This window comes from Merops nubicus, unplaced genomic scaffold, assembly GCF_000691845.1.
Source record: "Merops nubicus isolate BGI_N331 unplaced genomic scaffold, ASM69184v1 scaffold7512, whole genome shotgun sequence".
Classification (NCBI taxonomy): domain Eukaryota; kingdom Metazoa; phylum Chordata; class Aves; order Coraciiformes; family Meropidae; genus Merops; species Merops nubicus.
In genome coordinates this window covers 1-16,170 of record NW_008591479.1, presented here as the reverse complement: position 1 = coordinate 16,170, position 16,170 = coordinate 1, and the positions used below count along the sequence as shown (strand labels likewise).

At 42.1% G+C, this 16,170-nt stretch overlaps 1 protein-coding gene across 1 annotated transcript; it reads right to left on the bottom strand.

Annotated features, from left to right (window-relative positions):
- Positions 1-5: 5 nt before the first annotated feature.
- LOC103782505 (copper-transporting ATPase 1-like) lies at positions 6-11,177 on the bottom strand (the record flags this gene model as incomplete). Its single annotated transcript, XM_008950275.1, has 11 exons — positions 11,070-11,177; positions 8,246-8,735; positions 6,797-7,531; positions 4,921-5,103; positions 3,781-3,944; positions 3,135-3,296; positions 2,492-2,568; positions 2,074-2,299; positions 800-891; positions 278-405; positions 6-112 (listed from the first exon to the last, which is right to left on the bottom strand). Coding segments are annotated over exons 1-11 (2,472 nt in total), but the record flags the coding sequence as incomplete, so codon positions are not given.
- Positions 11,178-16,170: the final 4,993 nt, after the last annotated feature.

Here is a 16,170-nt window from a genome sequence, read left to right as displayed (position 1 = left end):
AGCGTCGTATCAGCTCCGACGTGGGTTGCTGAGATCAGCAGGGATCCATTCTGGTTAATGGAGCCTGCAATGACTGTATTGCCAGGCTTTTTAGTCACAGGCATTGCTTCCCCTAAGGAAAGGCCAACAACAGATCCTTAGGGATATTTTCCAGCAATATTACAACAGCTACTAAGTCCTAGCATGCAATTAGAAGACAGAACATCAGCTTCAAGCTCCCTTCTTCAGCTTCGTTTAAAGGAAAACATCTTTACAGTGCCAAAAAGCAAGCTGTTACCTGTGATGAGAGATTCATCTACCATAGAGTGTCCTTCAATCACACGACCATCCACTGGGAATTTGCCTCCTGGGATCACTTTGACAATGTCACCTCGTTGAACCAGTTCCACATCAACCTGCTCTTCACTAGAACAAGTGTTTTTAGGAAGAGACTGTTAACTGAAGTCATCCAGGCAAAAGGAATTGTCACTATACACAGAGCAATGGTTGACATTAACACACAAAAATTCTCAGAAGAAAGGCCATTTTAAGGAGCACTAAAATTTGATCATTTTATTGACTTTCCAGTTGAGAAAATCCACTAGTTTTCTTATCACAGCAAAAATTAGCAAGATACCAATAAAACAACTAAGAGCAGTGTTAAATTTTTTCTGCATTTTAATATTTATATTTGGCAAATGTGCCAGCAAATCTGAAGTTATTTGCTTCATAGTTCTATAGAATGGTAACATTTGGCTGTGAATCAAGCATATCAACAACAAAAAAAGGAACAGAAAAAGCAAATGACAAAGCAGGATACCTTAAAAGAACGTTATCAGGGCCCAAGGTAACAATAGTAGCTTCAGTAGCTTGTAATGAAATTAGTCTTGCCAGTGCTTCTGAGGTTTTACCCTAGAATAATAATTTTCATGTTTTTCTGACTATGCTATTGAAAAAAAAAATCACTGGGTAAATGACAACTGCATAGGTTGCAATTTACCCTGTTAAGAAAACACTTTCTGCACACAAGTCTGCAAATATTAATTCTTTTTACACATTTACTCATTCAGTTATTGAAGATGACTTTACAACAAAGGAGGTTAAAAGAAGCTAGCAAAGCTTTTTCATGGGATTTTTTTAATTTTTATTTTAAGGTACACAACAGTCCAAAACTCTTCTTATCACCTTGCAGCTTTAAGAAAACACTTTCTGCACACAAGTCTGCAAATATTAATTCTTTTTACACATTTACTCATTCAGTTATTGAAGATGACTTTACATCAAAGGAGGTTAAAAGAAGCTAGCAAAGCTTTTTCATGGGATTTTTATATTATTTATTTTATTTTTTAAGGTACACAATAGTCCAAAATTCTTCTTATCTTGCAGCTTGTAGCTATCATAGGCTTTTATTTTCCTTACCTTGGCCACATGCTCCAGCCACCGGCCCAAGGAGATGAACACAAAGAGCATAGGAGGAGTGTCAAAGAAGGTGACAGGGTTTACTTTTGCTTTCTCAGCCATTGCAACCAGGAGGATGACAAAGGAGTAGATGAATGCAATGGAGGTTGCCAAAACCACCAGCACGTCCATGTTTGCAGTTTTGTGCTTCAGAGCTCTGTATGCCTGTATGTAGAAGTGCCAGCCTCCAAACATCTGTAAGAAGAGCATCAGCTGTATTTCACACACACACACTTAGAACACACAGAAGCAGCACCTCCCTGAGAGAGGGAGACACCCATTTTATTTGTCTTGTCTTCTCCACCTCTTCCCCAACAGAATCCCAGCCCTAGCCAAGGGCTATGTTCTCTACCACAGTACTCCCAGGTCCTTCCCCCTCCTCCCAGTTCCCCCAGCTTGTCCCATGCCCACCAGTACAGCTAGGCAGGCAGCCTTGGACTGCACAGCACCTCTGCACTGACCAGCCTGCCTGTAACAGTGCCCAGCATTGCTTTTTGTGGCAATAGCAGAAGCACCTAACAACCTCAAGAGCATTTCAATCAGCCTAATTACACTCTTTTTGAACCAAATTTCTAGATTGCCTTCCATTTGGAGTGTTTAAGCCCAACAGACTTGAGCTGTCATATGGCTGCTTACCTGTACAGGGACACAGAGTAAAAATGACAGGAAGTTCATAACAGACAGTCCTGGTAGGAGCTGGTATTCCAGGAACATAGAGGAGTGAAGGGCCTCCATCTCCTCACTGCTCATGTTGTGATGTGTGTGAGCATCTGAGAGCTGACTGTCCATCACCATCATGTAAATCATCAGCCCCATGACAGGGATACAGAAAACGAGACTCACGACAAAAGACCTTTTCCACCTCAGAGTGAGAAAAAGAAAAAGAAGTTTTAGTCAGGTAACATTTTGGCCAGCAAGTCTGCACAGACATAGAAAAACAAATCATAGCTTCACTGTGCATCAAAAAAGAATCAAAGATGTTTACAGAATCCTTACAGAGTCTACAGAACATTCAGCTGTTTATAGAAACTATAAAATGTTCAGGAATACTTACTGCCTTATTTCCTGTTTGTGATCTAGATGACTAGCAGATCTATCTTTTTTGACTAATGAAGTAGTGAAACCTAAATCCTAAGGAAGCAAGTATAACAAAAAAACAACAGTTAATTTCTGAAGATACTTTGTACTCACAAAGTTATTGCCAGATTATTGATTGTGCAACCTCAGCTTCTGATTTACTTTATTAACATTTCAGGTATGATTCTTACTATTTTTCAGTTCCCTTGCAAAGACAGAAAGCAATCTGATGTAGAAACCAACCTTTCTAGAACATGAAAATGCTGTTCTAGAACAGGGCTTTGCATAATGCTTACTCCTGAAGCACAGGAGTGGAAAAAATTGGGGGAGAGAGGCAGGAAACGCATTTCCCCTCTCTCCTGCTACAACACTCATGGATGTACCTTATTTTGCTGCAAGCCTATAGCTGGTGTCTCCAACTACGACAGCCTGGCTTTCCTAGGATTGACATTTAAAAACTTAGGCAAAGTCCTAACAGAGCATTGCTTCTGAGCCAGAACACACACATCATCTGCAGAAATCTGCACGAAGAATAGAACAGATGGTTCTGTTTCTGGGGTACGTAACTCTTCAGAGGACACTGGATATTTTATGAGATTTGGTGCCTTCATGAAGCTTACCTTTATCACCTGTATAACATCTCGAGGGCCTATGATCTCAGGATCATATTTAATGTGTGCTTTGTTGGTGGCAAGAGCTACTGAGCAGTATAAAACACCATTAGTCTTCATGAGCGTGGACTCTATTTTGTGTACACAAGAAGCACATGTCATTCCTCTCACCTGTAAAAAAACAAAGGTGCCTTCCTGTATCAAAACCACAGGTCACTCAGTAGATGCATCTTTAAAAGCAGGAAGAGTGCTTATGACCACCCTGAATGAATTATCATGTATTTCTGGGGTCTGAAGCAGTGAGATGGAGCTCTCTAGTTAAGGGTGAGAGCACTACAGAGAAGCACAGCACAGAGACAAGGTTATTAAGCTCTGCTAAACTCTGCTCAGAGCTGAGGTACACTGAGCTACACTCAGCTAGGGGGAAAAAAAAAATTCCTGCAGTAGGCAGAGTAATCAAAAAACCCACAGGAATATTTCTCCAGCTCCAGTGTAATAGCAGTTAGCCAGCAGTCTGCGGGACAAGACATAGTTTGTGATACATACCTCATAGGCTCTTTATTTTTTTAAATTAAGCTCTATTATATGCTTAACACTTTAGGAAGGGGATGCTTACTCAAGCACAAGCAGGAAATAAAAGGAATGCCCAGCTTACAACAAGTTCCAGGACTCCATCTCCTTCCCCACAGCTCTCCAGCACGGCCGCCCCGAAGCCCAGCTCCCGGATGAGCTCGGCGATGGCCGAAGGGTGGGTGACAGCAGGATTGTACCTCACTTCTGCCTTCCCAGCCATGAGGGCAACAAGTATGGAGTGAATTCCTGCAACACAGCATGTGTCAGTGGCAGAGCAGGTCGAAAAGAACCACTGCATTGCTGGCAACACCAGGCACGGCAGCAGCTTGCTGGAGCTGAGAAAGCTGCCGCGTTGTGGGTGCATATAAAGAAAAACATCATCATTTTTGGAAGATACATCAACAATGCAACCAAAGTACCTAAGTGTAGGTGTCAGAGACCAAAATATTACTCCATGAGTTGTAAGTTTTCAACAATCTAATGATAAATATTCAACTCATGCTATATGAAAAGATGATCTCTTTTTACTTAAAAATTCTTCTAAAATACAGTTCTACATATTTTTCAGATCTGTATTTACCATTTCTAAAAGCCTTTCCTTCAAGAAAGAACACGTATGAGAAAGGGCAGATGTAACAACATGGACACAAATTAAAAGGGTTTAGATTCAGCTGTTTTCTAGGATTAAAAAAATCAATCCCAGGTTAACTTGGAACACATCCATCTTCATTACAATCATTAAACACAGCCTGCATTAATGACTCTTCATTACATCATAGTCATGCAACTATTTCTTCCTGCATATATAATCATCACACTGACAGGAGACAGAAACAGGTGTCCTGACTTGCAGAGCTAAAATTACCTTATGTCTCTTTAATCCCTTTCTTTACTGTCCCTGTCTAATAGCTCCCTGCCTAACACAGGCACATCACCTCTGCCTTGAAGCTGCAGACCTGGCTACACCCTCTGTAGAAAAAACCTGGTTTAGTTTCAGAAGGATCCATATTTGATCTCTTTGGAGCACTCCTACTCCTGCTTTGGGGAGTGCAGCCTTCATTGTTTTCATCCTATGAACCAACAGTGAGCAGACAAGGTTCTCACCATGAAACACACCAGCAAAGGTGCTTCTCTTGACAACCCCCCCATCCAAAATGCTGCACAGGAGTCAGATGGATGCTCCACTTGGAAATGCCACAGAGGACACCAATGTGTATCTTACCATCTTCTCTTCTCAGGTTCCTCTCAATGTTGGCTACGCAGGAGGCACACGTCATCCCCGTGACCTGGACGTAGCACTTGGACACAGCCTTTGCCTCTGCTCTGCCCAGGGGGGCTGGGGACCCTTTGGGGGGAGGCTGGGCCTTGGGAGCTTCCAGCTGTGCTCCAGGTACTTCTGCCTGTGCTGAAAAGGAGATGGCAAGTTGTGACAGGAGGAACAGCCACTTCAGTGAGGGATGAGCCACAAATACAGGTTGTGGGCATGCTTCCTAAGTGAAGTCAGGGAGAAGGGTTCTCAGACTACAGGCACCTGCTCCTTACTGCAGTTCAGGAGAGGCAGTGCTCATGCAGGAGCAGTGTGAAAGGAGCACCCGATCACTTCTTCAGTTAGTGCCATAAGGTAGCTCACAGACTGGATTTCTCCAAATTTAATCCTACTGGATCATGAAATGGAGATTCCCTGTCTCCTCAGGAAGCCTCTCTTCCTACTAATGCTCACCTGTATTCTCATCCTGAGTCTTCTGCATTCTACTGTCCAGCCATCTGCTCCCACTGTGCCACTACTTTTAGTGTACCAGTCACAGAACTGTAGAATCATCAAAGTTGGAAAAGACCTCTAAGATCACCAAGTCCAACCATCAACCCAACACTACCATGACCACTAAACCATGCCCTGAAGTGCCACATCTACACATTTTTTGAACCCCTCTAGGGATGGGGACTCCAGCACCTCCCTGGGCAGCCTGGGCCAATGCCTCACCACTCTGCCAGGAAAGAAATTCTTCCTAATATCCAACTGGAACCTTCCCTGGCACAACTTCAGCCCATTGCCTCCCATCCTAACGCTGGCTACTTGGGAGAAAAGACCAACCCCCACCTCACTACAACCTCTTTTCAGGTAGCTGTAGAGTTGTCATCACAATAAGTACCTGCACTAGTTTTGGCTAGGTCAGGGTTAATTTTCTTCACAGTACCTCACATGGTGCCATCTTTCAGATCTGCAACAAACCAGCGTTGGGAACATCCCAATGTTTTAGTTATTGCTGAGCAGCACTTGGAGAGCCCAGGCCTTTTCTGCTCCTCAGCCCACCCCACCAGCAATCAGGCTGAGGGAGCCAGGAGTTTGGGAGGGGACAGAGCCAGGACAGCTGACCCCAGCTGACCAAGGGGACACCCCAGACCACACAACATGGAGCTCAGGAGCTGTGGGAGGTGGGAAGGGGGATGTTTGGAGTCATGGTGTTTGTCTTCCCAAGTAACCATTACTCATGATGGAACTCTGCTCTCCTGCAGATGGCTGGACACCTGCCTGATGGTGGAAATAATGAACAAACTCCCCCCTTTGCCTGCACAAAGAACATTTGTTTTACCCAGTAAGCTACCTTCATCTCAACCCAGAAGTTTTGCTCCCCTGCCCTTCTTTTCCCCATCCCACCACGGGGGAGTGATCCACTCCCCAGAACCCTGCCCCTCCTCAGTCCTGCCTGAGCCTGGTCACATATCCCTTCACCAGCTGCTTCACAGGAGCCAAGGTTTTGATCATTTGCTATTAAAGAATCTTCTGCAAAGCACCCCACAATATTCTTCACAGCTAGCAAAGCTCTGATTCCATATTCATGCCATGGATATTATACAGTAGCAAACTGGGGCACCAGCCAAACATCAGCATTTAGCTGACATATTTGTATTTCCAGAGATCTCAAACATCTTTAAGCGAAGTGCACATATATTTAATTATCTCATTGGCAATAAAGAAATAAAGCTTCTCTTGGCAAGCACAAAGTATATGTCAGCTGCTAAATATCATCTTGGGTGGCACCAAATCCTAAACAGAGCTGCATAATCCTTTGAAATTTAAAAGTTGAATGTGTCATTACCTGGTAAAGATGCATCAAATCCCATATCCTCTACGGAGGACAGCAAGTCTTCTGGGCAGGTCTGCAGAGGGTCGTATTCTATAGTCCCACTACTGTTTGTGAGAGAGACACGAACTGATTTCACCCCTGCCTTTTGGGACAGGACTCCCTCAATGGACTGCACACAAGAGTTGCAGGTCATTCCCTCAATATTCATCACCACGACTTGAGTAAGAGGCTGGCCAGCATCCTTCAGAGCTGGATGAGGAGGCTTCAGGGGAGAGGCCAGCGTGGGGAAAAGTGCCACGTTTCCACACTGGTCAGGGAGGCTGACTTTGAAGGTCTCTGGAGACACTGCCTCTATGGCTTTCCTCAGCACCTCCACGCTGATTAAGTTTGGGTTATAGTTTATAACAGCAGATTTCTTCTCTAATGACACAAGGACACTGGTTACCGAAGGGAGTGCTGATAGGGTACTCTGGATGTTGAGGACACACGAGCTGCAGTGCATCCCATCAATTCTGAAAACAACTGTCTTTGGATCAGTCATGGTGGAGTTCTCCTTTGGTGCTGCCTTGGAGCCTTTGGTCTGAGTGTTCCTCAACCTTTCCAGGTCAACAGCACTGAGCCTGAGGGCTCTGGGCTGCTTTTTGAAAGATGCTGTGAAACCTGCAGCATCAATCTGATGTTTTATTTCTTCTGCTGTAATTAGATGAGGCTGGTAGACAACAACAGCTTCCTGATTGTCCAGGGACACTGCAAATTAATCAATTAAAAAAAAAAATCAGGGTGCATTACTGGCCTAAGCATAGTAAGTATATTGCCCTTAGAGCAACAGATCTTGTCAAACCTTTCCAGGAATGCTGTAAATGCTCAAAATTGTAACTGCAATGGAAAGGAGATGCAATTGGGTTGGAAAATATCAAACAATTTATTTCTTCAACCATTCTTCAACAATTTTCAACTCTTCTTTTCCCTTTCCCCAGGACTTTCACAAATGGCATTGCTATTTCTTACTACATCTATCCTTTTGTCAGGGGCCTAAAGCAATATATTTATGCCAAGCCTATTTATACAGATCATTTTGTCTTTCCTTTTAGATACAATCATGTATATGCCAATATTCATTTTTAATTGAAAATAAAATATAAACCAATATTAATTACAATAGGAAAAAAAGACATCTTGTATTGCAGGTTCTTATAACTGGTCACAAAATTACTATGTCAGGTTCCCTATCAAAATACAAGGGAACAACTGAATATTGTCACGCAGGGAACAGCAACACCCCCACCACAGCTTGGGCCCTTTTTGTGAAGAAAGTCCAGACTAAGTGTAACCAAATACCTGGCACCACAAAGAGCAATGGTCACGCTAAGCTGTCTCATCTAAACCCAAGATCTCTCCACAATGCCACCAGAGAACAGCACGGGCAACTTCAGCTGGCATAAAAATACACTAAGGTTTTACCTCTAACCCGCTGAATTCCTTGCAGCTTGCCAAGCTTCCCCTCAATGGTGCTGGTGCAGGAATGGCAGGTCATCCCTGCTACTTTCACACGCAGCACAACACTACTTGCTTGAGACCAGCTGGAATCTTCACAGGTTCCAGGTGTTGTATCTGGCACAGAGACATTCAGATCTACTCCTGGGACCATCTGGCTGATCTGCTGGCCATTGATCAGGGCAGGAATGAACGTCACCACTGCAGTTTTTTGATCAGAGGATATTTTAACATCCACGATGCCTTTATTTTTCAGTAGCACATGACAAATCTGTTTAGATGTTAGAGCTGACTGAGTGGGGATTGTAAGAAAAACAGTGTCAGGTAGAACAGGTTGTGGGTTTGCCCCAGCTAAGGTAGCATCAAACCCCATGTCGTATATTGCTTCCCGCAGCGCCGCTGGAGTCTGCAGCTTTGAGTCATAAATGATGACTGCATTCTTATCCTCCAGAGATACCTTGCAAGGAAATAAAAACCCAAACAATTTAGTAAACTGCAAGACTAAGAGAGGAAGAATATCCTTTGTGAGATCAAAACCAGTTTTTACTTGCATATATTAGTTCATATTTGCCCAGTATAGTTCTATCCATCACTACTCACCTTGAAGAGCAAAGCCCTACCAATAGCCACCACAAAATAACTTCTGCTCACCTGTGCCACAGCACAGCTAGAAAGGATTTTAATTCTTCCCCTCTACCAGTTTCAAAATCCTTTACAAGTCTGTCTGGCCACTTTTACTTCTGACAGCCAGACACCATCAACACATTAAATGAAACTTCCAGAGTCCAAACACTCTTCAATTACGATGACTAAGCCAATTAAACCCCAAAAGCAAAACAGCCCACAGAAAAAAAAATTCTAATCCCATGTACAGTTCTGCAGTTAGTGGTAATTACCCTTAGGCTACAGGGCTGGAAGGAAACACTCTTTGAAAAAACCCACACATTTAAGCAGCAGTGAAAGGAGTCCAGGATTTCTGTGCACCTCAGGCACAGGCTGTGAGCAATAAAGTGCATCAGGCTTCACAGAATAAAACTCAATTCTGAAATGACAGGTATTAAAAGAGGCTGTTTTTCCTCTCTCTGTACATCTTGGTGATCCAGAGACATCCTGATTGGGTCCTAACCTTTCACATTGGATGGCACAAATATCCTCAATTTAATTTGCTCCCAACTGATGATATATCAAACACAGTTACTGCAGTCTCCAAATGGGAAAGCCAATGCCTGCCAGAGGCTCAACACATTATCATTCAATTCTACCTTTCCTCTGGGCAAAAGCACTACCTAAAGACCACAGTCATGATTAAATTAGATGAGTTAAATCATTTTAAGAACCACCTTTCTTCATTTTTGTCCCAATTACAGGCCTCAGCAGAATTAGCAACATGGCCATTTATTGGTTTCATTGCAGTTGGAGGCAAAATAACCTAAAAGCAGCTCTGTTTTTCTGCATTGGCCATCGAACATTCATGTCCCTTGCTGACCTAATTCCTGATCACTAAACAACTCCCTGTTTTACTATTCTCAGAGATTTTTCTGAAACAAGTGATCTGGCTAAACTGAAGTTCTGCTGCTGTAATGAGGATAATGACTACATATGACCTCTTAAAGTTTCTTATAGTCCTACTCTACTTAGACTAAGTTTTTGCAATATATTTTCTTCCCAAGAGTAGTTTTAGAAAACAGCATTCAGCTTTGGGATATTTACCTTAGAACCTAAATATGTTTCAAGTTTTTACTCTTGATACAGTCCCTTCAAAAACCTGCTCCATTCCTTATGTAAAGGACATTATGGGATGCACACTGTCTCCAAGTTAGTGTAAATCTCTTCTATCTCAAGTCATTGGTATATTCTCAGCACAAATTCAGGCATAAAACTAAGAGCAATCTCCCAGCTTTTAAAATGTTTCCACTACCAAACCCACTGTAAAATGATGTATGGTGTAGGAATGAGCAGCTCACCCTGCAATCATCTACAGTCTGAGTTTTTGCCCATGATAGAAAAAATAGTAACAAAATATTGGTATTTCCTCTGAGCTAAGAAAAAAAAAAGTTAAAATTAAGTCAGATTGAGGAAGTCTGGATTAAGGGCAAAGCAAGTAGCTCTGTTAACAGTACAAAAGTCCAGTTCTGCTGCTCTTTCTCTTATTTCTTCATGGACAGGAGAAAGGAAAGGCAACTCCTAATGCTCCACAGAGCTAAGGCAGCTTTCCTTTGTCACCTGGATTATCTGCTAGTCTTACTTCATGAGCCACAACAAAACAGCTTTATTCTTCATGATGGGTCAACCACCACAGGATTAACTGCACACCACAAGCCAACTGACTGCTTTTGAACCTGTGCAAGCGGCCTCTCTGTACTATCAGTTTGGAAAGGCCAGAAGAGGCCTGGAGGCTTATGAGCAAACACTGACATTTATCCAATATAAAGAAGGAGGACAGTTTGCTTTTTTCAGCAGTTTTAAGTACTAGGGCTCTGGCTTTATCTTTTTTAAAAATTTCCTGCTCTTGCCTTTCTGACTTCTTCCTCATTATTTCAGAATACTGAATTAATTGTAAAACAGAAAATGATTTAAAAGTAACAGATGACTTAGCACCCACTGCAGTAAAGTAACCACTTGGTTTTCTCATACCAGAAACACACCACTGCACTCGTAACACCACACCAGCTGCTCATGGAAGGTACAGAACATGCTTTTTTCCACACAGTCTCCTCCTTTGGGGCAGAATTCATCATGGTTTCTTAGACAAGAACAAAGCTTTGTAAGAAACAGGGCCAGCATTACTTACTTCAACGTTGTGGATCCCATTCATCTTCCCAACGTGCTGCTCGATGGCCTGAACGCAGGAGCTGCACGTCATCCCCTCCACACCAATGACTATGGATCTGGCCTCCATTGTGAAACTCTACTGACCTCTTCTCATTGCTGTCAGCCAAAAACAACGAAGACATTTGTTCTTAAATCATTCCACAAGGACTGAAATCAAACCAGGGGTTTAACAGATGGTGTACTTGGACACAAGTAACTCCAATGTCAAAACCTGAGCAAGGCTGAACAGGAAGCAGAACTTCAGGTATTTGTTCCTATGAATTTTTCAAGAAGTGTTCAGACATTTATTATTTAATTTGCATTACAATTGACATCCTTTAATCACATGCAGCAAGCTCTGACTCACTGGTGCATGAGATGAAACTAGAGGGAGAAGCAAGTGAGAAAGATCTCCCAGCTCCTGGAAGGCTCAGTGACAGAGGACATCAGCCCACCAGCCCCAGTGACATGGGTGTTGAACGTGTTTTTCCACATTTATACTCATATATTAACCTATGCTAGCAAAAACAAGTGATGCTGAAGTTAGCCCTAGGAACCCAATCAAGCTTTTTCCACAGCTCGTTCAGAAAAGTCTAATTTCTGCTCCTCTGAAGATTATGATTTTCTCTCATGAAAATGAGGCCAGAAAAAAGACTAAATTAATTTTATAGAAAAAAACACCTAATGCAAAGGACTTCTTTTGTCTGGTGTATAAACTGGTAAGTAACAGAGAGGAAAAGGGGGCAAAAGTAGTAATTTCAGGTATTTTTTTTTAAAACTTTTGCAGAAATAATGCCATTTTCCAAGTGACAGAGAAGGCTGTGACCAGAAAAATAATCACTCAACTGCTCCATGTTTGGCTGCAGAGGAAACAACAGCAAAATATGACAGTTCACTCAGCAGCTCAAGTTAAGAACGTGCTTGTTTTTTTACCTTGGGGACTTATCTTGGAAAATGAAATTACATTAAGTATTAACAACGTTTAATTAACTAAATTTTCTTGCTCTTTGATGACATTTGAGAACTGCTCCCTGTTACAGAAGGTCTGAAAGTTTCTGATTTCATTTTGAGACATCCCACAAACCATGTAAGAATACAATAAAAAACATGTTTACCTCAATGTTGCACAAAACTAAATGCTGAAGCTTAATGAACAATAAGACAAGCCAGTATAAACCACTGAATTGGTGAACTTTCCCATAGATTAAATATATTTTTCCTTTAACTGCATTTTGTGTGAAGACTCAGGTACTGCAAATTTCTGTTAGCCTGTGGGAGAATTTAACTATCATTTCTAAGTCAAAAAAGTTAAAAAATAAAGCTTAATGATGTCAAGAACATAAGAGGTAGTCTGAGAAGTTGATTTTAAAGATTTATTTTTCTAATGCATCTCCTAAGGTCCTCAAACGACCAGCTAACTCATCTAAAGGGCTGGACTTGATGATCTCAAAGGTCTTCTCCAACCTTAACCTTCTATGATTCTGTTACTAAAGAAGTCACCATATTGTGCTACAGTCAGTAGGGAACAGTAACAATAACTCATCCCTGCCACGAGCAGAAATAAGACAACTCTACCTGAGGAGTGATTACAGACCCAATTCTCAACTGTTCTTACAAGATCTGAGTTATTAGAAATATAAAAATATTTGTATGTAAATATTCAATGATTACAGACACACAGAACTGTCACCTGACATACAAGAGAATTAGGAATCAGCAGAAGAGGATATTCTAAGCAAGCTTCATATAGTAGGTCCTTTCTCAGGCTCATCTGCACACTCAAAAAAAAAAAGTTTAGTTTTAAAAACACTATAAGGCTACCCAAGAGAACACATTCTCTCATGCCATGGTACTGAAATGCAGTTCTTAGTGATCACCTCTGCTCTTCCCTCAGGAATGCTCAGCCCATACAGGGCGAACAAAGACATCCTTGTAACTCCAGGGCCATATTCCCACCAGGCTGAAGTGCAAACAAAGCTTCAAAAAGCACTTGACTTACAGTGTGTTTTGTGAGCACAACCCACTGAAGTGAGACACAACTCTCTACTGCAGACAGAGCTATCTGTCCTCCAGTAAGGTCTGCACAGAAGTGAATTTAAAAGCATTTCAGGTACAGACTCAACTTGAACTGCCTTCACAACTGCACTACTATTGTATTAAAAAAAAATAAATTACAAAGTAAGGAAATAATTTGGCTGTGAGCTGCTACATATGTGCATTAGCTCAAAAGAGAACCTTGCTGTCCAAGGGTTATCACAGTTATGGTTCAGGATGCAGCTGAAACAACAAGTCTAAAACTTCTGTAACATCTCAAAAGCTTCCTAGGTGACAACATACATTTTATGAGCTGACCCTGAAGATCTCAGTTATCACCAGTGAGTGCAAGGGAAACAACTGCTAATCAATAACTCGTCACTGGAGGTTATTGTGGACATATTCTTTTAAGTGAGATGCTAACTGTGTTATGGATCACACAGTGTTTTAGAGAGGAAAAAGTTTTATTCTTAACCAATACATTGCTTCATGTATAAAACACCTTCACCATCAATTAGTAAGGACTTTTAGGGTTTGATGATGCAACCAGATTAAAGCAGGGGGGGCTGCAATTTAGCAGCTATGTATTTCAGATTCAAGAAGCCAGAATGCTTCTCCAGTTCAACTTCTGTTCTGGAATATCACCTGAAGTGGCTTCACCTTACACAGAGCCTTGGCTTTGAACTAAACCTGTGAAGGCTTTTTCTATTCTCCACTACCATTTACCACTTCCTACCTTTACAAACTCCCATTTTCTATTCCCTTTCACTCCTTTGACCCGTGTTCTGCAGCACACAAGGCAGCAGCACTTCCTTGTTTGTGTGTTAGCACCATCCCTGGGAGCAGCAGAGCTCGGGGAATGATCTGGCTCTGCAGCAGTGAGAGGCTACATGTGGAGGAGCAATGCCCACCCACAGAGCAGGAGGCATACAAGGGATAATTAAAAACCAGTATTTGGGAACAGACATAAGCCCTTGTATGCTTTTTTTTTCAGGTATAATTTTAGGGTAAACGCTTGGGTTGCCTGTGTGCAAGTTAAAACCCAAACATCTTATTTCCTTGAAGTCAACTACTGTTAGTATTAAGTCAATGAAATAACAAGATGAGAAGCAATTTCTACTTCTAACAGCAATTACTTCCTATGGAAAGGAAAATTAAACAGTGATCAAACACAAGGTGACTGAGAAACTCAAGATTCATCTTTCTAAACTTTTTTTTTTAATGTGGTAAGAGCAGTCTTTAAGTAAAATAGTTTAAGCAAGGTAAAGTTTGATGAAGTCAAAGTCAAGTCATTCACAATCTCACTATCAATAAAGAAAAAATGAGCAATACAAATAGAATTCACAACTCTGTTGAAAACCTAGACTCTCCTGTTACCCAACAAAAACATTGCAAGTGCTTCTAGTACCCAGGCTAACCCCAGCAGAACAAAGCACTGGGTCCCACAAACGTGCTTTGTGCCTGCCCTAGGAGCAGGGAGGACACCCAAGAGAGGTCCAGGTGATGTCTCTGGCTAAGTGCAGAACCTCAGTTTCCACCAGAGTTCTCTACATATAATTATCCTGAAACTAAAAGAGGTCAAAGTTAGGCAAAAAAAACCAAACAAACAAACAACAAACAAACAACATGCCAAAATAAACCCAACCACAGACACCAGAAACAGGATCTGTCAGATTTAACTACAGCCTTTGGACTTTATTAAATTTCTAAATGGCTCTGTCCTGCTTTATACCTCGCTTTATTTATGGCAGCAGAGAGATAAATTACTAACTGCATTAAATGGAAAAAGAGGTACCTGTCCCTAAAAGCCTCCAAAGAGCCAAGGAGCAGAGGGCAGCACAAAAGGGAAGAGCTGCATCACCTCACCCGCGGGGTGCAGAAGTGCTGGAGAAGGGCTCACAGGAGACCTGGTCCCCCAGGGCAGAGCAACGTTTGCTGGCTGAGGGAGAAGCTGCACATCTCTAATCAATGCCTCCCTCCCACAGGCAGCCACCTGACGCCTCAGACACGCTGCAACTGCCGTTGCTCAAGACTCTGGACCAGCCTTGCTCGGTCAGCAGGCTGCAGAAACTGCTCTGAGGGACTGGATGAAACAAGTGCACGCTGAAAACACTCCACCTTACTTCTGCTAAGGGTTTTATACCACTCAACACAAATTCTTAGCAAATTCGTGCCCTTTCACTACCTCTTCAAGTCAGATTTTTGGAGAACGTGAATGTTCCCCTTGACAAATCCTAGTGAATATGAGGAACATAATGTAATTTATAAACCCTTGTTAAGTGAGCAGCTGGGGCTCCTCATCCTGGAGCTGTGCCTCAACATATAAGGCAGAACAACGTAGGATGCATGAGGCAAGTGAAAATAATATATCAGTAAATGACACGTAATGTTACCTTTTATTTTCCCTGCTTGCCACCTGGGCAATAAAAAGCTTCATGTCTTCTCTTTACAACAAAATACACTGGGATTATTAATTTCTAATCAAATGGAGTTTGTGCTCCCACAGTGCATCTTAACACACACAACAGCAACTAACAGTAGCAAAGAGAAAACTATTTCTCGGTCTATTTACATCCACAAATACAATTTAAGTATGGAAATGCAGTATTTGGGGATCACAAAAGAGATCTTTAAGGAGCCTTACACTAACAATTATTATGTGCCATTTCTGAAACATGAAAAAGACAGTAGTTAATCTGGGTTTGCTCTTGCTCATTTTCATGAAATTTTACCCCAAAGCATTATAAACAACTATCTGCCCTTTCCCAAAATATTAATACCCTGTTTTTGATGAAAACGTTGGAAAAGCAGACTTGTGCAGAGAGCCATCACAAGGCAAAAGCCAAGTAAGATGTTTCAGAGGTACAAGTTAAGCAGCTCAGATTCAGAAAAAAGGACCTTGGAGGAGAAGCTCAGCGACTTGCCCGTTCAAATTCACCGCCAGCCTTCCTCTGCAGACCTCCGGGAGGGGAAGAAGCGCTTTTCCGAGTCCCCCGGTGAGTGCCCACTGACAGCACAGGGGACACGGAGACCAAGGGACCCGCGGG